Source organism: Hyaena hyaena, unplaced genomic scaffold (assembly GCF_003009895.1).
Source record: "Hyaena hyaena isolate Hyena2069 unplaced genomic scaffold, ASM300989v1 scaffold_396, whole genome shotgun sequence".
NCBI lineage: Eukaryota > Metazoa > Chordata > Mammalia > Carnivora > Hyaenidae > Hyaena > Hyaena hyaena.
The window spans coordinates 1,062,146-1,086,805 of record NW_024081027.1 but is presented as its reverse complement, the minus strand read 5'-3'; the positions used below and the strand labels follow the sequence as shown (position 1 = coordinate 1,086,805).

The window sequence follows — 24,660 nt, the reverse complement described above, 5'->3', positions numbered from 1 at the left end:
TTCCCAGCAGTAAAAACCTGCGATGCCAAGACCCATGTCCTTGAACTTCCCGGAAGCACAGAACACAAGCCCAAGGGAAGACAGGCCCGCTCCGGCTCCTACCCACCGCTCCCCAGAGACTGTTCTCCCTCGGGGTCCCAAGTGACAAGCTTGGATCTGGTCAGCCTTAGGCGTGTTCCTGATGGTCGCTGGGCTGGGGCGCCACTGGCATCCTGAGGGGCACCTGGGATGTCTGTGAGCCCCGGAATGACACCAATGAGTGCAGCGACTCAAAGACCAGAGATGTTGGCTCGTCCCACGTGGGGAGTGCTGGGAAGCAGACAAGCAGGAAAACTTGAGGGAAGCGATAATAACCAACACCAGCGGCCTCCTGCCTCAAATCCTCGCTGCTGCTTTCTGAAGCCCCATTTTCCAGATGATAAAACCGAGGCTTCGAGCAACCCAGTCGCTTGCCAAACTCTCTTGAGCCCTCCGGAGCCAGGATCCTCTGACCTCACTCCTGATGTTCATCCCAGCTGCCCTCAGAGTGGCTGGGGACCATTGTGACAATGCTGATTGAGGGAAGCTCTTTGATCACAATGGGCAAGACCAGCACCACCCAGGGATGCAGCCTTGGAAGGAACATATGAGCATCTTCTGGGACACCGGGGACAGAGGGCGTCTAGCGGGTCAGGCCGGTTGCCAAGGGCATTTTCCAAGACTCATCAGTCCCCATGTCACCCCTTGAGGTAGGTGCCATACGCTCACCCCTGATGTGGAAACTGAAGCCCACAGGAGCCCACTTACTTACCCCAAGGTGACCTAGCTAGTAATTTCAACTGTTAGATTCTCCATAAACCACTGGAAATTTCTCGACTCTCAATTATTTCAGGTGTCAAAACGATCAAAGAAGCAAATGTAGTCTCTGAACATCTGTGGTTTGTTAAATGCTTGACCCCTGTTTTCTCGTTTCTTCTTTTTCTTTTTTTTAATTTTTTAGTTTATTTATTTATTTTGAGAGAGACAGAGACAGCGCGAGCTGGGGAAGGGCAGAGAGAGAGGGAGGCAGAGAATCCCACACAGGCTCCCAGCTGCCAGCACAGAGCCAGACGTGGGGCCCGAACCCACAAAACCCTGAGATCATGACCTGAACTGAAACTGAGAGTCAGATGCTTAACTGACTGAGCCCCCCAGGCACCCCATGGGTCCTGTTTCCTAAAGGGGTCGACATGAGCCAGTTGTGAGCTGACTGGTCTGGGGCGGGGGTGGGGGGGGAGGTGGGGGAGCCTGCCGTGGCTCCTAAGGGGACTGCTCTCCAAGGAGCTGGGAGCAGGGTGGGGGAGATTCCTCTGCTCAGAGCAAAGGCAAGAATGTCCCAGTCAGCTAAGTGGGGTTCTGCGAGCCACGTGCTGGAGATCAGAGAGGTGCAGAGAGGTTTTTAGGCCTCAGAGAGTTTCAGGATAGGAAGAGATCTGGGAAAGCAGTCAGCACGCAGGACAATGGTGAGGAGGTGGGTGGCGGAGTTGGCGTGGTGGCCAGGATTGAGCAGAGATGGAAGTTCCCAGACATGGAGGGGGGAGGGCTGTGGCCTTGACCACTACCCGAGGGCGAGGAGAAGGGGCTCCTGTGTCAGACAGACTGTAGAATGCAGGGCTTGATTCTTTCTTAAAAATTTTTAATGTTTTACTTCTTTCTTTTTTTTTTTTTTTAAGCAGCCACTACAAGGGGACAAGGCTGCCATTCGATAATCTTTTTTTTTTTTTAATGTTTTATTTATTTCTAGGAGAGAGAGAGAGAGACACAGCGTGAGCAGGGGAGGGTCAGAGAGAGAGGGAGTCACAGACTGAAACAGGCTCCAGGCTCTGAGCTGGCAGTCAGCACAGAGCCCGACGCGGGGCTCGAACCCACGAACCGCGAGATCATGACCTAAGTGAAAGTCGGACGCTTAACCGACTAAGCCACCCAGGCGCCCCAATGTTTTACTTATTTCTGAGAGAGAGAGACATACACAGCATGAGCAGGGGAGGGGCAGAGAGAGGGAGACACAGATTCGAAGCAGGCTCCAGGCTCTGAGCTGTCAGCACAGGAGCCTGGCGCGGGACTCGAACCCACGAACCATGAGATCATGACCTGAGCGGAAGTCGGATGCTCAACCGACTGAGCCACCCAGGCGCCCCTGCAGGGCTTGATTCTTCGGTCCTTCTTGTCGCTCACTTGCACTGGTGTCTGCTGTCCCTTCTGCCTGGAATGCTACTCCCCCAGGTCCCCACGTGCTCCTCTCCCACATTCTCCAGGTCTTTACTCAACTGTCATCTCAGTGACACAATCGTATTTAAAACTGCAGCCCTCCTTCCCTCACTGCTACCCTCCTATGCTGCGTGATGGTTTTAACCACAGTGCTTAGCTCCTTCTACTAACTCCACAATTTATAGTATTGTATTTACCCGGCACTGTCAGTCACCCCCATTATCAACTCCACGGGAGCACTGGCTCTTGGTCTGTTTTGTTATTTGATGTTCCTACTCCCAAGGACCTAGAACAGGACCTGGCACACAGTAAGTGCCAAATGAATGCTTATAGCTCTACTTCCCCTGGGGACAGGCACAGGGGCTGAGCCTATTTTTTGTTTTTTTAATGTTTATTTTTTTAATGTTTTATTTATTTCTGAGAGAGAAACAGACAGCCTGAGCAGGGGAGGGTCAGAGACAGAAAGAGAGATACAGAATCTGAAGCAGGCTCCAGGCTCTGAGCTGGCTGTCAGCACAGAGCCTGATGCAGGGCTCGAACCCATGAACTGTGAGATCATGACCTGAGCCCAAGTCAGAGGCTTAACGGAGTGAGCCACCCAGGCGCCCCAATGTTGATTTATTTTTGAGAGAGAAACAGTAGGAGCAGGGGAGGGGGGGGAGAGAGAGGAAGACACAGAATCCGAAGCAGGCTCCAGGGTCCCTGCTGTCACCACAGCGCTCCCAGCCAGGCAGAGCCCAGGAGATTATGAGATTATGACTTGAGCTGAAGTCGGATGCCGAGTAGACTGAGCCACCCAGGCGCCCCTGGGCCTGTTTTTGACGAAGTCCCCAGCCCCACCCCCACCCCCCATGCCCAGTGCCTGGCGCACAGGAAGGAATAAAAGCAGCATTGTCCTCAGGCGGACACTTGCTCAGTCTCATATCTGCGTCCCCCCCGGCCCCCGCACAGGTGGTGTCTAGTCCCGCGATGGCCCCGGTTGCCCTCCTGCCACGCCCGATGTCGCGGCTGGACTTCCTCAAGGCCTCACACTTTGCACTGGGGCCGGACCCGCGGCTGCACGTGGACGCCATGCACCCCACGTCGCACCAGCACTTCCCGGCCTACCCGGGCGTCGCGCGCGCGCTGCCGTGCCAGGAGCCGCCCCGCGGGTCCCTCTTCCAACGGGACGCGCGCGCGGCCGGCGCGGAGCTCAGGTCGGAGGCGCACCGCGCGTTCGCGCCACCGGCGCCGCAGCCGTCCGCGCCGTCGGGGACGCGGGAGCGCACCCTCGCCATGCAGGCCAGCAACTTGCGCGTGTTCGCGCCCGCGCGCCCCCGCACCGGCCTCTCCACCGCGCGCGCCGACTTCGGCTGGCCCGACCTGCCGGCGCGCGCGCGCGAGCAGATCCGCGGCGCGCGCCTCATCTTCGACCGCGACTCGGTGCCTCCAGGCGACCGAGCCAAGATGCGCATCCCGCCCACCACCTACCAGGAGTTTTTCCCGCCCCGAGACGCGTGCCCGCGACCCCGCGCGCCCTGCAGCCACTTCGGTGAGCGCGCCCACGCGCCCCACGCGCGATTTGCCAACCCCGAGCTTCTCAAGTCCGGCGGGGATTCTGCGCCCTCTCCCAAGGGACAGTTGGCAAAGCCTGGAGATCATTTTGGTTGTCACGACCCGCGGAAGGGGTACTACTAGCAGGAAGTGAATGGAGGCCAGGGATGCTGCTAAACATACCCCACCACGCACAGGGTAGTTGGCCCCAGTAAAGAATTATCCAGCTCTAAATGTCAATAATGCCAAGCTTGAGAAACCCTAGAACTTCCCTGAGCCTCAGTTTCTACATTCATTGAATGGCATAGCTCCTGAAGTTTTTCAAGGGACTGTGGCATGGGCAGAAGTCATGAATGGTGGCTTGGGGACAGACAAATCTGCTAAGTGTCCTCCCCCCTACACACACACACATCCCGGCCCTGCCACCATAGTAGTTATGTGAGCCTGAGGAAGTCGACCAGTCCAAGTCTCGAGTTTCCTCATCTGCAAAATGGGTGCAACAAGAGCGCCCCCGCTTCATAGGAGCTGGTGAAGCGAAAAGAGCTCAGAGGGCTCTTGCGGTCACTCTCGTGCATCTGGCACACAGTGACCGCTCAAAAAAGACTAGCTGCTGTTGTGTGATTTTCCAATTCTGTGACTCCTGCGGACCTGCCCGTGGACATCACTAGTCAAGAGTCCCTCCGAGCTGGACTCAGGGATTATCAGATCTGGATTGGACTCAGTTTGGTTTTGGGTTTCTGTGACTTCCGGCAAGTCACTTGATCTCTCTGAGCCTCAGGAAGGCTGTAGAGTGGGGAGAATAATACTATCTCCCAAATGAGGTTCGAAGCCCTTAGTCTAGATTCCTGGCTCTCAGCAGGTATCGCGGTAGTTACTCTTGTTATCATTATTTGTATTGTTCTGGTGTTTTCCACACAGCCCTCAGGTGAGGCTAGTCAGGACTGCCCACCTCCTCTCTCCAGGCGAGGAATCGAACCCCAGTGGGCCTGAGGCTGCAAGGAATCACTGTTGTTCTCTCTCTACTCTTGCTCATCCTCAGGGGGCGTCAACACACTCCAGCGGGACCACAGGAAACAGGACAATGGGACCTCCTACCAGAGACAGTTCCAGGCCCTGCCAGGCCCACCTGCCTCGATGTGTAAGAGGGTAAATCGAGGTGGGGCTGGTGCTGCTGGGGAGGGCAGTGGCGGGGGCTGGGTCGTGCTGCCACGTCCGTCCACCCACAGGCCTCCTCCAGTGTGGAGCTGGGAGACTTCAAGATGGGCTATGGGCCCACGTGCTCGGAGCAGAAACAAGCCTACGGGCCCCAGGGTCTGCCCCCAGCCAGGTACAAAGGGACCGTGGCCTTCCACCAGGGCGGAGCAAAGGACTCTCAGCGACATGAGGCGTGTGCCAATACCGTGGGCCTCCCTCACCTCCAAGCAAGGCCCACCATTGTGCCAGATCTCCCACCATTAGCGCCCCGCAGCCTGGCCTTTGGGAAGCCTGCCCCTCTCCCACTTCCTGGGAGCTGACAGGGCCCATATCAGATCCATCTGATCTTAGAGTGGATCCCCCCTTATCTGCAGGTATGACAAGGCCCGGGCCTCAGCCCACATCCACCAGGTGAATATTCGTCCTGGCGATGGCCTCTTCCATGACAAGACCACCAGGGCTGAATACTTCTACCCCCGAGAGCCAGGTGAGAGTCTGCCACCCGCCCTGTCCCCACAGCAGCCTCCCAGGGCCGCTCAGTGCCTCCCCTGTCACTGGCAGAGCGCTTTGTTCTTCACCACGACCAGACTCCGGCATCGCACATCCTGGAAGGCAATGGGTGCCCCGGCCCAGGCAGCCTCACCACCTCCACGCGCTTCTTCCACGGCCAGGTCAGCGGGAAGGGGGAGAAGGCCGCAAGGCTCATCAGGGAGACGGGGTACCAGTAGCAAGTGGCCTTGGCCTTGAAGTGAGAGTGAGCTTGACGTGTGTCGGAGGGGGGTGTCCTGGACCTATTTGCGGGGTCTAGGGTTAAGTCAGTTAACCACTCTGAGCCTCAGTGCCCCTTATCTGCAAAAATGAGATACAACGCCAACTCTCAGCACCAGCACGCGGGGCCCAGAGAGGGTGTGGGCTGGCCAAGGTCGTACAGCGCTCACCTCTTCTTTCTCACACGAGTTTTGGGACATCTCGGACATTTGGGAGCTTCCCAGATGCCATGTGGTCCTACAGCCACCGCCCGGGAACAAGCCATCCAGCCGCCACGTGCCTCACGAGACACTGAAGAGTCACGTGGGCCTAGGGGAGTCCTCGCTGCTCGGACAGTTCTTCCAGACCTCCACGGGCACGGACTATTGCTTCCCAGGCACCGTACAGAAGCCGCAGCCAACTCCCAGTCTCTACTTGCTGGCTAGCAACCTGCCCCAGGGCACCGGCGGTGAGCTCTAGCCCCGCCCCCACGATTCTCGCCCCGCCCACTGCCCCACTCTGGCTCCGCCTCCTGAGGAGCTGGCTCCCTCCTCGTGAACCAAGATCCCAATTCTGCCCCTGGACATCCTCGCCCCGCCGTGGACCTGCCCCCCCCCCCCCCCCCCCCGCCTCCGTCATGGCACCTCCCCTTGCAGGATATAGCTCGGCCCCTCCCCACATCTGTCCTCCCTAATCCCTGCCGGTCAGTCAGACTCTGGCTCCGCCCGCTGACCAACTAACCTACCTGATCTGCCCTCCCCCACGACTCTGCGCTTGCCCCGCCCCTGGCTCCTCCCTCCTCCCCGCCTCCTAGTCCCTCCTTCGCTCTAACTTCAACGAGGGCTCCATGCTTGATCCACAAATTTGTGCCCCGGGGCCCTGCCTCTCCTCTCTCAGCCCTTCATCTCCACTACCCCCACCCAAATCTACAGAAACAGACTTTTTAACCATGAACCAGAAGATGCTGAAACCGCACAGAACAGCTCCGGCCTCCATGACTGAAGAGATGCTACAGCGGGTGAGGGGGGGGGGTATCTCCCAGACCAGGTAACCCCTCAAAGCAGTGTAGTTCTGTCTCATGATGATGATGCCGTCACCACAGGCCCGGAATTAGTGTCAAGTTCGTTCAAGGTCACTCTGGGGCGACCCCAGGCACAGGGTCATCTTAATGTCACCCCAGCCTCAAGGTCATCCCTAGCTCACCTCCAGGGTCATTTCAGGGTCAGCTCAAGGACATTTTTATATCACCGGCCACAATTGTACCTCCAGCTGAGGGTAAGCTCAGTTGCCTCGGGTCACCACAGTCCTGGGGTCATCGCAGGGGCCTCCCGGTTTCTCTCCAGCTTCTCATCCAGCTCCTAGCTCAGCGCAAACTGGGATACCATTTGCCCACCTCTCCAGAGTCCAGTCGCCAGCCTTTGCTGCTCCCGGGGTCGTATGGGGACCACAGGGTGGGCCAGGTACGTCACCCAGCTTTCAGGCTGTCCTGCCAGGCTCCTCACTCTGACTCCACAGTGCAAGGACAACCACGCTGAGCCCCCGCTGGGTGGACAGCACTTCTTCTCCACCCAACACAAGGATGAGTTTGCCTTCAAGTTCCAGGGCCCAACAGTGCTGAGATTGGCCAACCTCCAGGACAGCCATGTGCCCCTGGGCTCCCCCCACCAGTGGGGTTGTGGGGCTGGGAAGGTAGACCCTCGGGCCCCCCAGCTCCCTACCTACCCATGCCCTAGCCAGCAATAAACACTGCCTTGGCAACATCTCACCCTCCTCATTAGTCAACCATGAAAGATGATGCTTGGTGGGATGGAGACTGTCCAGGAGAGAGTGACTCCATAAAAAAAAAAAAAACAACAACAACAACAAAAAAAAACCAACCCTGAACAGACACTTCTGTGAGCCCTGAAGTTCACCCCACTCTGGGTAGGGAGGCCGTTCCAGCTTGTACAGAAGCTTGGCAGTTGGACTCAGTGTAAGGTGTCAGGTGCACCAACAAATCTGAATGGTGTGGAGAGAGTGGAGTCAGAATGTTGAACAGGGCACTGTGGTGAAGGGTTGAGAACGTAGGCTCCCAGGGCTGAATGGACAGGCTCTAAATCTCAACTCCTCTGTCATGGATAGAAGTCTTGGGCAAGTCACTTAATCCCTGTGAGCCTCATCTCTTTGCTTATCTGTAGAGATGAATGGCAGCCCTCTTGTTAGAATGTTATAAATGAGAAATGTACACACTTGTCCATGTGTGTGGCTGAGGGTCAAGGAGGGAGAGCACTTCCCTTCCGAGCATGAAGGTGAGGAGGAAAGAGGAAGATGAGGGTATGGGAAGGAGTGGAGAAGCTGAGAGTGGCCCAGCAATTTCCTCCATTGTGGGCGAAGGTGGGAAGCACTGGTTGGCTGGCCAACGGGCCCCAAGTCAGAGCTGGGTCCAGGGACAAATCAATGAAAGCCATCAGGATACGATTATGTTCAAGGAGGTAGATGTCCATCCAGACACAAAATGAAAAGGGTGGAAAGGAGGAGGATGGGGTGGAGCCCTGAAGCCTGCTCATGACAGGGCTTGACACACAGGTCAACGAATGGTACCTTGGACAGCGCCCCCATCTTGAAGGTCTTGGGTGTGGTGAAATTGGCTGTCTGGGGAAAAAATGGGCCTTGGTGGACGAGACCAGGGCCTGCTTCAGTAGGCTGTTGACAGTCAGGTTTCAGGGAATGGACATGGCTCCCTGACTCTGGAGTCAGACCTTCAAAGGCCAAGGCTTTCAATCCAACGAGCCACTAAGAGCCAATGTTGAGCCCTGTCAGGAGCCATCTCCCTATGGGTGGCAATCCTGTGAGGCCAGGTTGTCATTTCCACAGGAAGGACAGAAGTCCAGGTGTGTGTCCTACAGAATAAGATGGCCCTTTCGGCTGCACTCATATTATCCATGCAAGAGTCAAGAGTCGGCTAGCTGCAAAACACCTCTTCTTGCTTTCACTAACAATGTACATGACACACTTCTGAATTACCTCCTGATGAAGAAGGATTTCTCAAACTCAGTACTATTGACATTTTGGATGGGATCATTTCTTATTGTTAGAGGCCCTCTTGTGCATTGTAGGATGTTTAGCATCATCCCTGACCTCTACCCGCTAAGTGCCAGCAGCATTCTCCCCACCCCAACCAGTTGTGACAACCACAAATATCTCCAGGCATTGCTCAATGTCCCCTGGGGGGGAAGGGTTGTCCTGGTTGAGAACCACTGCAATAATCCCAGCCTACAAAGATCCCCAGGACAAAATCAAGCTCTCCTGATGAAGCTGGTCTGTGTGTTAACAAGACTACTCTTAACAAAAAGGCTATTCCTTTTTGCCTTGCCTACCAGGAAGCTCAGAAAACTTACTTTGGTATTCATTTCCATTCGCAGGATTATCTGTGCTCCTGCCTGGTTCTAGGAGTGGTTTAAAGCAACCCAGACACCAGATGAAAACTAATGGTTGGGAGTTACAAAGAGGCAGATTTCTCCATAAGTTGGAGCATTTTCTAACAATGGGATTGCCTAGCCCTGGGATGGGTTGCTGGGAAAGAATGAGAACTCCACTGGAAATATTTTCAGTGCAGAAAGATACTTCATCATGATTTGGGATGTACTTTGGGGATTTATGGCTACCCTTCCTGTATTCCACTCACCCCACCACCAAAAAAGGCATTTCTTTAAGTTATTTAATGTTTATTTATTTTTGAGAGAGAGACAGACAGAACACAAGTGGGGAAGGGGCAGAGACAGAGGGAGACACAGTATCTGAAGCAGGCTCCAGGTTCCAAGCCATCAGCACAGAGCCCGACGTGGGACTTGACCTCACAGACCATGAGATCATGACCTGAGCCGAAGTCGGACACTTAACTGACTGAGCCACCCAGGTGCCCCCCAAAAAAGCATTTCTTTTTTTAATGTTTTTATTTATTTCTGTGAGAGAGAAAGAGAGAGACGGTGTGAGCAGGGGAGGGTCAGAAAGAGAGGGAAACACAGAATCCAAAACAGGCTCCAGGCTCTGAGCTAGCTGTCAGCACAGAGCCCAATGTGGGGCTTGAACCCAGAAAACCGTGAGGTCATGACCTGAGCCGAAGTCGGACGCTTAACCGACTGAGCCACCCAGGTGCCCCCGAAAAAAGCATTTCATATTAACTACAGAAACCAAGAAAGCTGATAAAATAAGATGAGTAAAATACGATTGAACCTGGGAAAACAGGTTAATTTTTAAGGAAAAACACTTCATCACTGAGCAGCAGAATTCAGACCTGCCACTTACCTGTCTGTCTGTCTGTCATTGGGTAGGTGATGGTGAGCTCTGATCCTCACTTTGCTCATTTGTAAAGTGGGACAGCAACTGTTCTTTCTCACACGTACCATTCTTAGAACAGGGTTCCGCGTGTGGCTGCAGCTGGACAGGTGCTCATACTTTTCTAATGTCTTAGGTCATTTTTGTTGCAAGTGACAGAAACCCAGCTTGCTCTAGTTGAAGCAGAAAAGGATTGTACTGACTTTGTTAAAAAAAAAAAAAAAAAAAAAAACACCGGCCCCAAACAGTGTTATGTGGGCCGGACTAAATCACCAAACTAAGGCTTAATACCTAACTGAATGGCAGTTTTAACCTCCTCCAGAAATGTCCATTTTAATCTATCAATCAGTAAATTTCTGAGATGCACCATAAGGTCATCTGTCACAGGGGCCTTCTCCACCCCCCAAAGGAAGATGAGGTGATCTACCCAATAAGATCCCCTGTACTTCCGCTGGGGGAAAGTGACCTTGCCAGGAATAACCATTTTTCCTTTGCTTAGAACGATTTTTCCTGCCCCTCCTTCCTATAAATACCTTCTATTTCGCACAACTCCTCATAATGCCCCTCTACGTGTTAGAGGGAATGCCGCCCCACTCATGAATCATTTAATAAAACCAGTTGGATCTTCAAATTTGTCTGGATGACTTTTGTTTTCTACAACTTAGAAATAAAATCTGGTATTAGGTCCCACATGAGGGATGCTGGTTATTCATCAGAACTGTTCTCCCTCACCACTTCCCAGCCCTGTATGGCTTCAAGTGGTGGCTTGGGACCACTTTGGTTCCAAGGACGCTATAAAAAGATGCTATAACCCAAATCCCTTTTGAGGAAAGCCTCAAAAAGGAGGGAAGGGTCTGGCCCCCAACTCCTCTTACTGGAATTTAAGGGACACTCTGGCCCGTTTGAGTCCCATGCCTAGCCGTGAGCCAATCATTGTGCCCAGAGGGATAGAATGCTATGATTGGATGGCCAGCCCACTGGCCCACACCCTGGGTGATTTGATTCCCCAAAACTCACGAGGATCTTTGGGCCTGGAGCCCAGCCTTTCCGGATCTTATCTCCTAGCAACAGACCTGTGCCCGCCCAACCCCTTAGCATCTATTTTGCTCCAGGTCACAATCTGAAGGGTGGAAAGGCAGCTAATAGACTCTTCCCAACCCAGAGGGTAATTGTAAATTTATAGACAGGGAGTGTTCAGTGTTACAGAATAGCCTGGGGCATCAAGTGCTCCCTGGTCCTCCGATAATCCCAATCTTATCTCCCGCCTCATTACTAACTTCCTCTTCTAGCTTGCGGCAGAGAATTCAGCTCTGGCAATCACAACATCTAGGAGATGCTACTAGTCTCTGTTCCTAGAAGTACCCAGAGGTAGCTTGTGTCTGTCGAAGGAGACCTTTCTGAAGGCCTTATGAAGGCTCTCACATATTTCAACATCCTCATGTTTTTCTCCAAAGTCCCTCAAACCACAGTCTCAAGACATGTGTTTAGACTCCCAAGATAAAACAGGCAAGATTTCAATAAGCTATTTTCCCACATAACAGAGATTTGTTTCTCGAGGAAGGCTCTTCCCGGGGTAGATTGTGAGCTGTGTAAATATAGAGAGTTTCCTTCACTTTAAAGTGAATGCATATGTGTATGGGGTGACCCTGGCCCTCTACTTCAACTTTTCTCAGCCAATCCCACATTTCAAGTCATTTCCCTCAATACCCTTCCCTTTCCAGGTACTAATTCTAAATAAGTTGAGACTATCATGGATTCAATGGGAACCAGAATAAGGATTCAGGGGACAAAACTACCCCAAATGTCTGGGAAATGTGTTGGCTCGTGGTATTGGAAAGAATCAGGGCAACTGACTTCAGGTATGGCTGTATCCAGGAGCTCAACCAATATTGCCAGAACTGTCTCTCTGACTCTCATCTATACATCCTGGTATAGACTGGCTTCAGTCTGCAGACTGTTCTTCCAGACAACTGCGGAAGGTGAATGCGGGTAGGAGGAGGTCCTATATACAGGTTATGATCCTAGAGGAAGAATGAGACCCTCCAATGTCATGTCCTTAGACCTACTTATTGTTGCCAGGGGATGAAGTTGTCTGGTACGTTTAGATTGAATGGTACCGGGGGGCTGTGTTAGACTGGAGTAGGGGGTAAGGATCCACAAAGGGAGAACAAAGTGCTGACAGAGATACTTAGCAGACAGAAACAAGAGCTGTCATCACAAGTATGACTTGGTATGGGATCTTCCGGGAGGCGACAGGGTGAGGAACCAGTGACATAATCCAATTTCAGTCTCAGCCCTCTCAGATCTGCTGTGCGCTTTCCGGCAGAAATGTGGAGAGCAAGTTTCAGACCGTAAGCTCAGCACAGATCTAGAAGGTTCACAAAAGGAGAAAGAAGACTCCTGGAGGCCTGATGTGCTTGAGGGTAGGTGGTGTCAAAATCCACTGGCCAACGACCATCAGAAATACACCTGTCGTCAAAAAATATATATTTTTTAGCTTGCTCCAGCAGGGAAGATCACATAGTAGGAACCACAGGGCGCCTCCATAGAGGGTGTTGTGGGACAGGAGGGTCATCTTATAGGACGTGGGCGTGTGCTGGGTAGTTTTAAAGACGGTTGAAGAGAGTAGAGGCAATTCTAGGTTGGTGCTGGCGGGGAGCGGATTGGTGCCTGGGTATTTTGATGATTTTTATCTCAGCAGCGGGCCGATGGGGTGGATGGACGGGGAGCTGTCGTCGGTAAGAAACAGTAGTCATTTGCGTGGGTCGGGAGAGGAGGGTGTGTACTCATTTTTGTGGTTGCAGCGTGTCTGGCTCGGTTCAGACATGGTCACAGAGCGGCCTTGTGTGATCATTGTTTATAATATGTGACCGTTGTTTATGCACCCAGCTGCCGGGGCTTTTTCACTCCCTCTTTGCCGGGATCTGTGTCTCCAGGTAAAGTCTCCCGAGTCCTTCCTGGCTCTGGCCTAGGCTTCTCCAGAGATCGTCATCACTCCAGTGGGCATCAGACACGGGGAGCCCACCCGTGACAGCAGTGAGTGACCCATCAGCCCGGTAGGAGGAAAACAACTCAGGGACAGGGTTCCCAGCCCTTTTGCATGGAGAAGTGTAGAGGGAGACGCTGGACTGAGCAAAGATAGAACGGCTTTGTAAAGGGCTTCTCAGAGCCTTGGCGGTGTTTACGTGCATTGCCAGTCGGCCAGGGAAATAAGGTTTGGCGAACAAAGAGTCAGAGACGTGGGCAGGAGGCAGAGACAGAGGACAGAAGAGAGACGGAGGGGCAGAGGCAGAAAAAAGTGACAGGAACAGAGGCAAAGTGATTGAAACAGACGCAGAAAGAGAAGGACAGAGGGACAGAAGGGAACAGAGCGAGGCGCGGAGAGGGGAACAGAGATGGAAAGAGAGACAGGGACGCAGGGAGACAGCCACGCGGGCGGGCGCAGGCGAGGGCAGAGACGGACCCCGGGAGGCTGAGACGCGGGCCCGGGCCGGGCCGGGGCGAGGGCGGGCGCGGGGGGGCGCCGCGCACACAAAGGCGCGGCCGCGCGGCCGGGGCGGCCGGGCCGGGACAAAGGCTGGCCCGGGGGGCGGGGGCAGCGATGGCGACGGCCGCGGCGGGCGCGGGCGAACTACAAGTCCCAGCAGCTCCCGCTGCGGCCCTCGGCCGGCCCCTCTCGCTCCCCGGGAGCGCCTGGCGGGGCCGCTGGGCCGAGGGGGCCGCCGGCGGGGCTGGCGGGCGGGGGGCTTCCTGCGGGCCCCGGGGGCGCGGCGGGCCGGGCAGGGGCGAGGGGCGCCGGGTGAGTGTCCCCGCGAGCGGGCCGGGCGGGCGGGGGCCGGGGTCGCGGCCGGGGCGGGGGCGGGCGCGGGGCGCGGCCCGGGGCGACCTCTGTCCGCCCCCCCACCCCGCGCGCGCCGCCTGCCCCGCCCGGCAGAGCGGGGTCGCGGGCGTGAGGGGAGGGGGTCCCCGCGGCCCGCGGGCCTAGCGCGCCCTTTCCGCCGCCGCGGCCCGGGGGGAGGGCCCAGCCCGAGCTGGGCGCCTGAAATCGGGAGTTGGGGGGGCACCCCTCATCTGTGGGGACGGGAGCTCAGGACTCCCCTTCCCCTGGAGGCGATCCAGACCCCCACCATCCCAGGAACCCTGGAGGTCGTCTAAGTATTGTTCTCCCCACCCTGCACCCCGAGGTCGGGAGTTCAGGAGGCCCCTCCTCAAGAAGGAGATGGGGGGGTTCCCTGTGACCACCTGGAGCTCTGTTATTGTTCCCCCTACCCTCCAGTCTTGGGGTCCAGAGTTCTGGAAGCCCCTTCGCAGGAGGTCATCCAGGGGTCCACCTGCCCCCCTAGGAACTCAGAAGCCCCCCTCTTCCAGCTAGGAGATGGGAATTTGGGAGGGCCCTTCCTCAGGAGGCAATCTAAAGCCCTCCCCCCGCCCCCCAGGAACCCAGATGGGGACCCAGGCATTGTTCCCCCTACCCTCCTCCAAATGTGGTGTCTGGGTTCAGGGGGTGATCTAAGAGCCCCACCCTCTCCATTTGCGTAGCCACTTCCAGCTGTGGGGTTGTGGCTCAGGAGGCCCCCTCTGCCTCCAGGAACAGATCTATTTGTGGTTTGCTCCCCAACCCGCCCCCACCCCCCATGGGGTGGCTAGCTCAAGACATCGCCTCCCCATCAGGTAATCCTGAGCTCCCCACGCCCCCCCCCCAAGGCGGTCCAGCTATTGTTTCTTCCCCTTGCTCCCAACCTCCAGGCATGGGGCTGGAATCCAGGATCTTTTCTCCAGGAGGAGATAAAAGTGTCCTGACACCCATGGCCATCTCAGCCATCGGCTCAGTTACTCAGGAACCCCCCTTTTCTAGGAGATGACCCAAGAGCCCCCCAGTAACCCAAGAGGAGCCCCAGGTATTATTTTTGTTCCCTCCCGCCCCAGCTAGGGGTTAGAATTCAGGATTTCTATCCAGTTGGGCAGACAGGTATACCAACAGCGGACGCTGCTCTCCTGGTTGTAGGGTCCATGGGTCTCCCTGTGTCCCAGTGGGTCCCACAGCATTTCCCCACCCTCTCTAGCTTTAGGAACTTGGCATCCGGGTACACAAGTGTCTTGACAGTTATTCCCATCCCGGAAACGTGAGGTCTGGCACACAGGTCGTCTCTTCTCCAGCAGGCAAGCCAGAGGCGCCCCTGCCCTCCCCCAGTGACCCAAGATGAGTGCCAACTGTTGTTTGCCCCCAACTCATCCCCCAGATATAAGCTTCTGAGATCACGATGCTTCCTCTCTACGAGGCAAGCCCTAGGTTGCCTTCCCTCCTAGGAACCCCCAAATATGCCAGCCCCAACTATGGAACTGGGAGTCAGTCCATGTACTCGGAAGCAAGCACAGGAACCCAGGGACTTCTCTCTCTTTCCCATGAGGAGACCCCAGTCAAGGGGGTAGGAACCGTGGACTCTCTCTCCTCCACAGGACCCAAGCTTCCCACGGGAGGAGGAGCCCAAGATGGAGAGAGGGGCAGAGCCCTGGAACTGGGTACTGGAGACCTCTAGTGCTGGGTCCCATGACTTCCATCCAGGTGTGGTGCTGAGGAGGGAAGCCCCGCCCCCCCCATGTCACACCAGGGTCCCTCTTCTCCCTGCCCTGGATGGGGCTCACCACAAGTGTCCCCGCAGTCTGAGACAAGAGACGGATCCATGTGTGTACTCAGGAATGGATTCTGGGGCACGGCCCCCCCTTCCCTGCCCAGACCCCAGAAGAGATCCCCATGTTCTCCGGAACCTACGTCCACCCACCCTCTGTCTTCACCCTACAGATTCCGCCGTAGAAGCAGCCAGCACCTCCACACCAGGGATGCGGCGCTCGGTCCTGGTCAGGAACCCAGGCCACAAAGGCCCGAGGCCCGTTTATGAAGAGCTTGACTCCGACTCCGAGGACCTGGACCCCAACCCTGAAGAGCCGGACCCAGTCTGTGAAGACCCAGAGCCCGAGCCAGAAGACCTCAACACTGTCTCTGAAGATGTGGACCCCAGCTATGAAGACCTGGAGCCGGTCTCGGAGGATCTGGACCCCGATGCCGAAGCTCCGAGCTCCATCTCGGGGACCCGTGACCCCGATCCCCAAGATCTCGACCCCATGTCTTCAAGTTTCGACCTGGATCCAGATGTCATCGGCCCCGTCCCCCTGGTTCTTGACCCGAACAACGACACCCTCAGACCCACCGAAGCCCCAGACCTGGACCCTCTCTCATCCAGCCTCACTGCCACCCCCGAGGTGCTGGCCGCCAGCCCCGCAGTGCTTCCGGCCCCCGCCAGCCCTCCCCGGCCCTTCTCCTGCCCCGACTGCGGGCGAGCCTTCCGCCGCAGCTCGGGGCTGAGCCAGCACCGCCGCACCCACAGCGGCGAGAAGCCCTACCGCTGCCCCGACTGCGGCAAGTCGTTCAGCCACGGCGCCACGCTGGCGCAGCACCGGGGCATCCACACGGGCGCGCGGCCCTATCAGTGCGCCGCCTGCGGCAAAGCCTTCGGCTGGCGCTCCACGCTGCTGAAGCACCGCAGCAGCCACAGCGGCGAGAAGCCGCACCACTGCCCCGTGTGCGGCAAGGCCTTCGGGCACGGCTCGCTGCTGGCGCAGCACCTGCGCACGCACGGCGGCCCGCGGCCGCACAAGTGCCCCGTGTGCGCCAAGGGCTTCGGGCAGGGCTCGGCGCTGCTGAAGCACCTGCGCACGCACACGGGCGAGCGGCCGTACCCGTGCCCGCAGTGCGGCAAGGCGTTCGGCCAGAGCTCGGCGCTGCTGCAGCACCAGCGCACGCACACGGCCGAGCGCCCGTACCGCTGTCCCCACTGCGGCAAGGCGTTCGGCCAGAGCTCCAACCTGCAGCACCACCTGCGCATCCACACGGGCGAGCGGCCCTACGCCTGCCCGCACTGCTCCAAGGCGTTCGGGCAGAGCTCGGCGCTGCTGCAGCACCTGCACGTGCACTCCGGGGAGCGCCCCTACCGCTGCCAGCTCTGCGGCAAGGCCTTCGGCCAGGCTTCCAGCCTCACCAAGCACAAGCGGGTGCACGAGGGCGCGGCCGCCGCTGCCGCCGCAGCTGCAGCGGCAGCCGCCGGCCTGGGCCTCAGCCCCGCCTCGATGCTGAGGCCCGGGCAGGTCTCCCTCCTGGGTCCTGATGCTGTGTCTGTTCTCGGCGCCGGCCTGGGCCTCAGTCCCGGCCCCAGCTCTGGCCTTGGCTCTGACCCTGGCTCCGAGCCGGGCTCCCTCCCTACTCCCAGCCCCAAAGCTGTCTCTGGCTCCGAAGCCACCCCCACCCCTGATTCCATCCAAGCTTCTGACCCTAAACCTGGTCGTGTCGCGGATCCCCACCCCGTGGCCAGCCCCGACCCAGATTCTGTGGCCAGCCCCGACTCCAACCCGGAGTCTCATCCCGACCCCGGCTCTCCCACCCATGACACCGTCAGCCCAGCCCTCCCTACTGGCGAGAGTCCCGAGTGGGTGCAGGAGCGAGGGGCATTGCTGGGGCCCGACGGCTGATGTGGACGCCGACGCTGACGGGGCCTGGGGAAGTTGTGTGTCATGCAGTTTAGTAAAATCCTCGCACTGCCTCCTGGCTCTGTGTTGTGGTTTGCCTGTGTCTCTTTTTCCACACGTGCACAGCCCTTTCCTCAGGAGATGGGGGAGGGCGTGGTCTGTGCCAGCCATAGCTGGAACCCCAGTGTCCTGACCTCCCGTCCCCAATCCTCCAGGCTTCCCAGGTCCCCCACAAGGTCTCGCACTGGCCCATCCCAGCAGTTACCACTCTGCTCCCCCAGGCTGGCCACCCCAGTTGAGGGCAGACTCCTCTGGCACGGGTGGTCTGAACGGGATCCCTTCCCTCTGGCTTTTCTCTGAACGGCGGAATTTCCAGCATGTCGACAGTCTAGCGGGCTGATAATGGAGGCTGATATGAGACCTTGCGGGCAGCCCTACCCCATGTGCTCGCATAACCTACCCCATGCCCTTCAAACCCCATGTCCTAGGCACAACACTGGACAGAGGAGGCGCCCGTTTCTGTGCTCAACCAAAATCTGTTGCTTGCTGGGGTCTCAACAGGGAGCAAGATAAGCATGGCCTTGGCCTTCACAGAACTCACAGATGCCAAATTCAGAAACCTTTGAAAAGTAGTTTCCGGCTATAGTTCATTCTAGAAGAAGCATGACCAGACTCCCCCCACCCCCACCCCCCAACATCAGACAGGTAATGTGCTGAGGTTGTAGCAAGGCTTGAGGGGGACACAAAACACAGAGCAGCATTAACACTCAGTCATCAAGACCATGATCTGCAAAAGGATCAAGACATGATTTAGGAGTAGGGGGCGGGAGACTGCTTTCCTGAGGAGGGATTCTAGAACCCCAATTTAATCGTTAGCGCTGTTTGTCCCGCCTTACGCCATACTCTTGCAATTTACGCTCTTGTGTTTTCTCTTTTAGCTCAACAGCTTCACGAAACAGGTAACTATGACTAAGTAACCCCATTTTTCAAATAAGTAAACAGGCACGTGGAGTTTAAAGAGCCCTTTTAGAAGATGTAGAACTAGCAGCTGGCAGAGACTAGATTTAATCCAAACTGTCCTCCAGAGCCTGAGTTCTTAACCAGCGTGCTTCAAAGCAAGAGCGTGCAAAGGCCCTGGGGCTGCTGAGTGACGAGCTAGGGGAGATGGGGCCAGAGCAGAGGGGCCTGGCAGACTGAGGTGGGACTTTGCTGGTGATCCTAGAGCAATGGGAAGACATTGGCAGGTGTGGCAGAGGACTCACATGAGTTACTCTTCGACCATGCTTCCAGCTGCTGCCTGGACAGTGTAATGGAGGCGGCAGGCGTGGGAGCCTCAGATTAGCAAGGAGGTTGCTGCGGCGGTCCAGGCCAGGAATGTTGGGGGACTCTAGGCTGACAGCCATAGGAGCGGGGATATGTGGTCCTATGTAGGACATAATGAGGAAATGAAATAGGGTTTGCTGACAGTTCAGATGAGAGCAGCAGAAGCCGAAAGAGTTGGGAGCAACCAGGCGGTTTCTTCCAGGCCAGAGAGGCAGCCATGAGAGAGGACGGACGGTCATCATCGGACTCTGGGGAGGGTAAGGGGTCAAGCATCGAACAGGGAACTCAAGAACCTGGCACCGGACGGGGGCATGACAAGGAGCCAGGACGGAGCCAGCCCTACTTTGGCATCCTCACAGCCAGCCCCTCCCCCAGCCCCTCCATGGACCGGCGGCGTTAGGACCTCAAGCCCGCCCTCCGCCCCGCAAGTCGCCAGCTGAGGACGACGCATGCGTGCTGCGGCAGCGGGGATTGTCGTGGCGCAGGGGGTGGGACAGGATCCGGTCACATGCTTCCAGGGGTGGGGGCTGTGCCGCCCCGATCACGTGACCGCGGCTCCAGTCAGCTGATGCGTGCGGGTTTGAAGCTGCGCGGCGAGGGAGCGAGGCCGCAGTGGCAGCGGCGGGCGCTCGGACCCCGGCTGCCCCGCCGCGCCCGCCGGCGTCCGGCGCTCCCCGTCCCGGCATGGCAGCCCCGGTGGGCCGGCGCGGCTCAGGTGAGGGCGCGCGGCGCCGCGGGTCCCCGAACGCGGGCGGGCGGCCAGCATCCCCGACCTGGGGCGGCTGAGCTCCCGGTTTCCCTTGCCTCAACTCCGGTGCTGACCTCTCAGCTTCCCGGTGCTGGAGGTAAGGACAGATGGCTCCTAGAACCTGGGCGACAGGTGGGCACCGGCTCCTCCGAGCTCGGAGTGGCGGGACTCCCGAGTGCGCTTCCTGGACCCACATTGTGCTGAGTCCCCAAACTCAGGCAGCGGAAGGTGGGCTGAGCGTAGTTCCCATTGCTCGGCCTGGCTGGAACTCAGACAAGCGGGCACCAGCTTCTCCCCCGCTCACGTGCGGCTCCCAGGACTCCCTCCCCCAGTCCAGGAGGCAACGCTCAGCTTCTCTGAACTCAGGTAGTGAGCTGGGGGAGTCGCCTCCTAGACCGTGGCGCTTAACTCGATTTTAGAAGCCCAAACCCAGGGAAGCTCAGCTTTCTTGAACTCAGGCGGTGACTGTCCAGCCTTGGGTGTCTTTAGTCTCTGCTTCTGGACAGGCGCGGGGCGGGGTGGGGGGGGCGGTGTGGCTGGAGGAAGACGCTCTTGTTGATCTTCCATTCCTGAGCCGGCTGGAGATGTCGGAAAGCTGTCCCTGCTGGTAGGATCTGGGATGGGTCACCTGTGATCCCAGCTAGGGCGGCGGGCCTGCCCTCTGGCTTCCCATCCAACTATCTTGTAAACAACTCCACAACAGCATCCAAGCTCCAAGGGGACCGGCCAGGAGCTGGCCCTCCCTGCACGGCAGGTTCTGACAGTGTCACATGCATCCTGGTGGCTGTGCCAGGCAGCCACCAGGTCCTGGAAAGAAGCAGGGTTCTTCCAGTGGGGGGGGGGGGGTTGTCAGGGACGGTCCTGGGCCCCTGTGACCAGCTGTGACCCCAGCAGGTAATGAAACCTTGGACTTTCCTCTTGGGCTGATCAGGAGCGAAGAGAGTAAGCAGTGCTTAGAATAGTCCCTGTTTGCCAAAGAACTAAACTAAGATATTAGCGCTGAATTGAGGCTTTTCTCTCCTTTGTCTTCATTCTGAGAACACCTTCCAGAATTTCAGCCTCAGGGTAGACTTTTTTTTTTTTTAATTTCCACTTGTCACATGAGGAGGAGAATTTGAAAGATGTACAGGATTCCCTAACTGGGAAGTAGCAGGTCTGAGATTTGTTTCTAGGGGTGTGTGATTTCCAGAAGCTGGTGCCCTTAATGAAGATGCTCTGTTCGCTCACGAACTGACATGCACGTGGCATAATGACACCCACCAGGGTGCAACAAGTCTTCAGCAAATGCGCTCTACTATTGTTATTGTTAGTGTCTCCTCTTCTCCAGGCCTGTGGCTTGTGAGAGTGTCATCTGGACGGGCCAGGTCACGATGAGCGGAAAGGCCCTTCTTTGGGTGTTTGACCAAAACAAACAAACAAAAAAATTGGAAAGGACTCCTGGGTGGCTCAGTTACCTTCCAGCTTTTGATTTCAGCTCAGGTCATGATCCCAGGGTCATGGGGTTGAGCATCGCACTGAGCCTAGAGCCTGCTTAAAGATTCTCTCTCTCCCTCTGCCCCTCCCCCACGCGTGCTTGCTCTCCTTCTCTTCAAAAAAGAAAAAAAGAAAAATGTAGCTGAGCTCCGTGCTCACACCAAGGGCTAGAGTTGGCATGACCCCTGGAGCCTTGAGTGCCCTGTGAGAAGCCAGTGGAAGCAATTCGTTCTCTCCCCACAAACCAACACCTGCAAGAAAAATGGACTGTTCTTCTTCTTCTTCTTTTTTTTTTTTTTTTTTAATGTTTTATTTATTTCTGAGAGAGAGAGAGAGAGAGACAGCATGAGCAGGGCAGGGTCAGAGAGAGAGGGAGACACAATCGGAAGCAGGCTCCAGGCTCTGAGCTAGCTGTCAGCACAGAGCCCGACGCAGGGCTCGAACCCATGAACCGTGAGATCATGACCTGAGCCAAAGTTGGATGCTTAACTGACTGAGTCACCCAAGCGCCCCAAGGACGGAGTGTTGTGACGCTCTTGCCACGTGCCAGCCCCTGTGATAAATGCTTTGTGCGCATCAGCTCCTCAGCTTCCCAGTGAGCAACATTACTGGCCCATTTTGCAGATGGGAAAGTTGAGGCTCAGAGGCTGAGTACCCTGCCCAAGCCAGTGAGCAACAGGGTCACGCATCAACTCAGGCCCTTTTGAGCCCCATGTGGGAATTGGTAACGTCGGGGGGCTATTGCTGCACATACCCGTAAAACGTCACAGGTTTTCTGGGTTTTCTTCGATCTGAATTCTTTTTGTGGCTGGAGCTGGGACCTCTCTCCCCTGTTGGTAGGTGGTCCCCCACTGTCGTCTCCCTCTCCCACAGAGACAGAGCGCCTGCTGACCCCCAGTCCTGGGTATGGCACCCGGGCCGGGGCTTCCCCGGTCCCTCCGGAAGAGGAAGACCTGCGCCGCCGGCTCAAGTACTTCTTCATGAGTCCCTGTGACAAGTTCCGGGCCAAGGGTCGCAAGCCCTTCAAGCTGATGCTGCAAGTGGTGAAGATCTTGGTGGTCACCGTGCAGGTGAGTCGTGCAGCGGCCCCAGCAGCACACCACCTGTGGCTGCTGCTATTCTGGAAGGAGAGTGCTGGAGTCAGAGCCCGGACCGGACGCTGCAGCAACATAAGGGCAGCGATGGTGGCGATAATCGGTCAGGAAGCCCCCCAGGTCTGTGTGGGAACAGCTCCTGGGAACCTCACAAATGCCCTTGAGGTCCCAGCAGCTGTCATTGCTACCCTTTTGTAGAAGAGGCAACTAGGGCTCAGAGAGGTTAAGGGATTTGTCCAAAGTCACAGAGCAACCAAGTGTTGGGAGCTGGCACTTGAACCCAGGCAGCCTGGTGCCAGGTTGATGCTTAAAGAGAACGGACCCAGGGGCTAGACAGATCGTTGCTGCCTTCCAGGCCCCGTGGTGGCCTTTGGGGACCCCACGATGAGTCAGACCGAGCCCCTGCCCTGAGGAGCTCCCGGTCTGGTGCTGTGCGATCGATTCAGGGCATGTTACCACACTCCTGATTTCTTTTCGGTAAAAGGGCCCATCAGAGGCACTAACCCTGTAGGTTTGGGTTAGCACAGAACGTGGCACCTGTTAAACATTTAATGAACGTTGACCTTGGTCGTGAGACGTACGAGCACCCGCTGGGTGCTGCTCACCCTGTGGGCCTTCCTCTGCTCGTGCCCTGGGGAGGCCCCATCGCGGCGGCGTCCATCCCTGCTCCCTCCACCAGCTCATCCTGTTCGGGCTCAGCAACCAGCTGGCAGTGACATTCCGGGAGGAGAACACCATTGCCTTCCGGCACCTCTTCCTGCGGGGCTACTCTGATGGGGCGGACGACACCTTCGCAGCCTACACGCGGGAGCAGCTCTACCAGGCCATCTTCTACGCCGTGGACCAGGTGCGGGCACGCGGGGGGCCGGCGGGGGCGCGGATGGGCAGGGGAGAGGGGGCAGGGCTGACGGATTCTCCCCCGCCCTGCCCGCAGTACCTGATGCTCCCGGACGTGTCGCTGGGCCGGTATGCCTACGTGCGGGGCGGGGGTGGCCCTTGGGCCAACGGCTCGGCCCTGGCCCTCTGCCAGCACTACTACCACCGCGGCCACGTGGACCCAGCCAACGACACCTTTGACATCGATCCAATGGTTGTCACTGGTGAGTAGGCGGGGCTGGACGGACACGGCCATTGGAGCGCCGCTGCTGGGATTCCCATTCCGGTTCTGCCTCCCGGCCCATCTAGCAGATAGGGTTGTCCTGATCAGTAGCGATTCGGCGCTTGGGGTGTCCTTGGGGGAATGCTTTAATATCGTTGATTCACTAAACATCTGGGGCCCACTGAGGCCCGGGCCCTGGGGCCTGTGTCGGGAATGTGACACGCTGGGCCCTATGCTAGGGAGACAGTGGGAAACAGACGACAACCGTTAAGTTCGTAGTGGGCAGTGAAGCAGGGGAGGGTGCTGTGGGGGACTCTGGGGGGACCTGCCTGTGCCTCTCCCGCCTCCAGTGTCCCTTCCCTGACTCCCTGTCCTCAGACTGCATCCGCGTGGACCCCCCTGAGAAACCCCTTGTGCCCCCCAGTGATGATCTCTCCCTTTCGGACGGCAGTGCCGGATACAAGAACCTCACGCTCAAATTCCACAAGTACTAACGGAGGGGGTCGCAGGGCCGGGCCGGGGGGGAGGGATGGGGGGAGGCAGCACGCCCGGCATCCTTGGTCACCCCCTCACAGGCGGGGACAGAGCAAGGCCGTGCTGATGCCCATGTGTGAGCACTTCCTCTGTGAGGAGCAGAGTCGGTGTCGAGCGGTGGGGGGAGGGACGGCAGGAGGGAGGAGCAGAGCCCCCCCCCTCACCCAGGCCTTCCCCCCCAGGCTGATCAACGTCACCATCCACTTCCAGCTGAAGACCATCAACCTCCAGAGCCTGATCAACAATGAGATTCCGGACTGCTACACCTTCAGTGTCCTGGTGAGCCCTGGGTCGGGGTCGAGGGTGGGGGCCTGCCAGGAATAGGGACTGCCTGCAGGGCTCCTGAGCTCCCGGCTGGGGACCTTGGCCAGGGGCAGCGTGGGGGTACGAAGGGGGATGGGGCTGGACAGACTACCTATCGTGCGGGTCTGGGAGCCTGGCTGGGCCAGCATTTACTCTGGCTCCTCCCGCCCTGCCGTCCCGCTGCAGATCACTTTTGACAATAAGGCGCACAGCGGCCGTATCCCCATCAGCCTGGAGACCCAGGCCCACATCCAGGAGTGTAAGCACCCCAGCGTCTTCAGGCACGGTGAGTCCCCAGGCCCCACACCAGCTAGGACCGGGGGCCCCGACCTGCCCGGGGAGCCCCCAAGTCCCAGACTAGCTAGGACCGTGGGCCACGACCTGCCTGGGGAGCCCCCAAGTCCCAGACTAGCTAGGACCGTGGGTCACGACCTGCCCAGGGAGCCCCCAAGTCCCACACCAGCTAAGACCGGGGGCCACAACCTGCCCGGGGAGCCCCCAAGTCCCAGACTAGCTAGGACCGTGGGCCACAACCTGCCCGGGGAGCCCCCAAG

At 57.6% G+C, this 24,660-nt stretch overlaps 3 protein-coding genes and 1 non-coding gene across 10 annotated transcripts in view; 3 read left to right on the top strand and 1 right to left on the bottom strand.

Annotated features, from left to right (window-relative positions):
• Positions 1 to 651: 651 nt before the first annotated feature.
• Positions 652 to 7,470, top strand: TEX45 (testis expressed 45). Its single transcript, XM_039251605.1, has 9 exons — positions 652 to 728; positions 3,178 to 3,757; positions 4,799 to 4,905; positions 4,986 to 5,086; positions 5,328 to 5,440; positions 5,515 to 5,624; positions 5,965 to 6,169; positions 6,633 to 6,718; positions 7,216 to 7,470. The coding sequence occupies exons 1-9, from the start codon at positions 714 to 716 to the stop codon at positions 7,441 to 7,443; spliced, it is 1,545 nt and encodes a 514-aa protein (XP_039107536.1). The 5' UTR covers positions 652 to 713; the 3' UTR covers positions 7,444 to 7,470.
• Positions 7,471 to 13,781: 6,311 nt separating this feature from the next.
• Positions 13,782 to 17,612, top strand: ZNF358 (zinc finger protein 358). Of its 7 annotated transcripts, none has more exons than XM_039251665.1 (3): positions 13,784 to 13,813; positions 15,472 to 15,577; positions 15,815 to 17,612. In XM_039251665.1, exons 2-3 carry the CDS (start codon positions 15,505 to 15,507, stop codon positions 17,533 to 17,535), a joined length of 1,794 nt encoding a protein of 597 aa, XP_039107596.1. In that variant the 5' UTR covers positions 13,784 to 13,813; positions 15,472 to 15,504; the 3' UTR covers positions 17,536 to 17,612. The 7 variants fall into 7 exon arrangements, with proteins under 7 accessions (XP_039107598.1, XP_039107596.1, XP_039107594.1 ...); XM_039251663.1 differs by lacking the exon at positions 13,784 to 13,813 and adding an exon at positions 14,078 to 14,685 and having other exon boundaries at positions 15,472 to 15,534; XM_039251662.1 differs by lacking the exon at positions 13,784 to 13,813 and adding an exon at positions 14,722 to 14,912 and having other exon boundaries at positions 15,472 to 15,534.
• A 615-nt stretch (positions 17,613 to 18,227) lies between these two features.
• LOC120244898 lies at positions 18,228 to 18,331 on the bottom strand. The gene has a single exon (XR_005531661.1). It is a non-coding gene; the product is annotated as a small nucleolar RNA U13 (small nucleolar RNA).
• A 1,090-nt stretch (positions 18,332 to 19,421) lies between these two features.
• Positions 19,422 to 24,660, top strand: part of MCOLN1 (mucolipin TRP cation channel 1) — a 9,259-nt gene continuing 4,020 nt past the window's right edge. The window contains exons 1-7 of the mRNA XM_039251581.1: positions 19,422 to 19,570; positions 21,950 to 22,146; positions 22,850 to 23,017; positions 23,105 to 23,270; positions 23,648 to 23,756; positions 23,986 to 24,082; positions 24,293 to 24,392. Of these exons, the coding sequence (XP_039107512.1) occupies positions 19,540 to 19,570; positions 21,950 to 22,146; positions 22,850 to 23,017; positions 23,105 to 23,270; positions 23,648 to 23,756; positions 23,986 to 24,082; positions 24,293 to 24,392 (868 nt within the window). The 5' untranslated portion in view covers positions 19,422 to 19,539. The remainder of the gene's footprint in view (positions 19,571 to 21,949; positions 22,147 to 22,849; positions 23,018 to 23,104; positions 23,271 to 23,647; positions 23,757 to 23,985; positions 24,083 to 24,292; positions 24,393 to 24,660) is intronic.

Excerpts from the sequence above, each read along its gene's own strand:
- TEX45 (XM_039251605.1), top strand. Across the intron at positions 5,441-5,514 it reads CTTCTACCCCCGAGAGCCAG|AGCGCTTTGTTCTTCACCAC; the intron begins GTGAGAGTCTGC and ends TGTCACTGGCAG. Across the intron at positions 6,170-6,632 it reads CCTGCCCCAGGGCACCGGCG|AAACAGACTTTTTAACCATG; the intron begins GTGAGCTCTAGC and ends CCAAATCTACAG.
- ZNF358 (XM_039251661.1), top strand. The coding sequence starts at position 15,276 with ATGCTTCCTCTCTACGAGGCAAGCCCTAGGTTGCCTTCCCTCCTAGGA. Across the intron at positions 15,535-15,814 it reads GGGCAGAGCCCTGGAACTGG|ATTCCGCCGTAGAAGCAGCC; the intron begins GTACTGGAGACC and ends TTCACCCTACAG.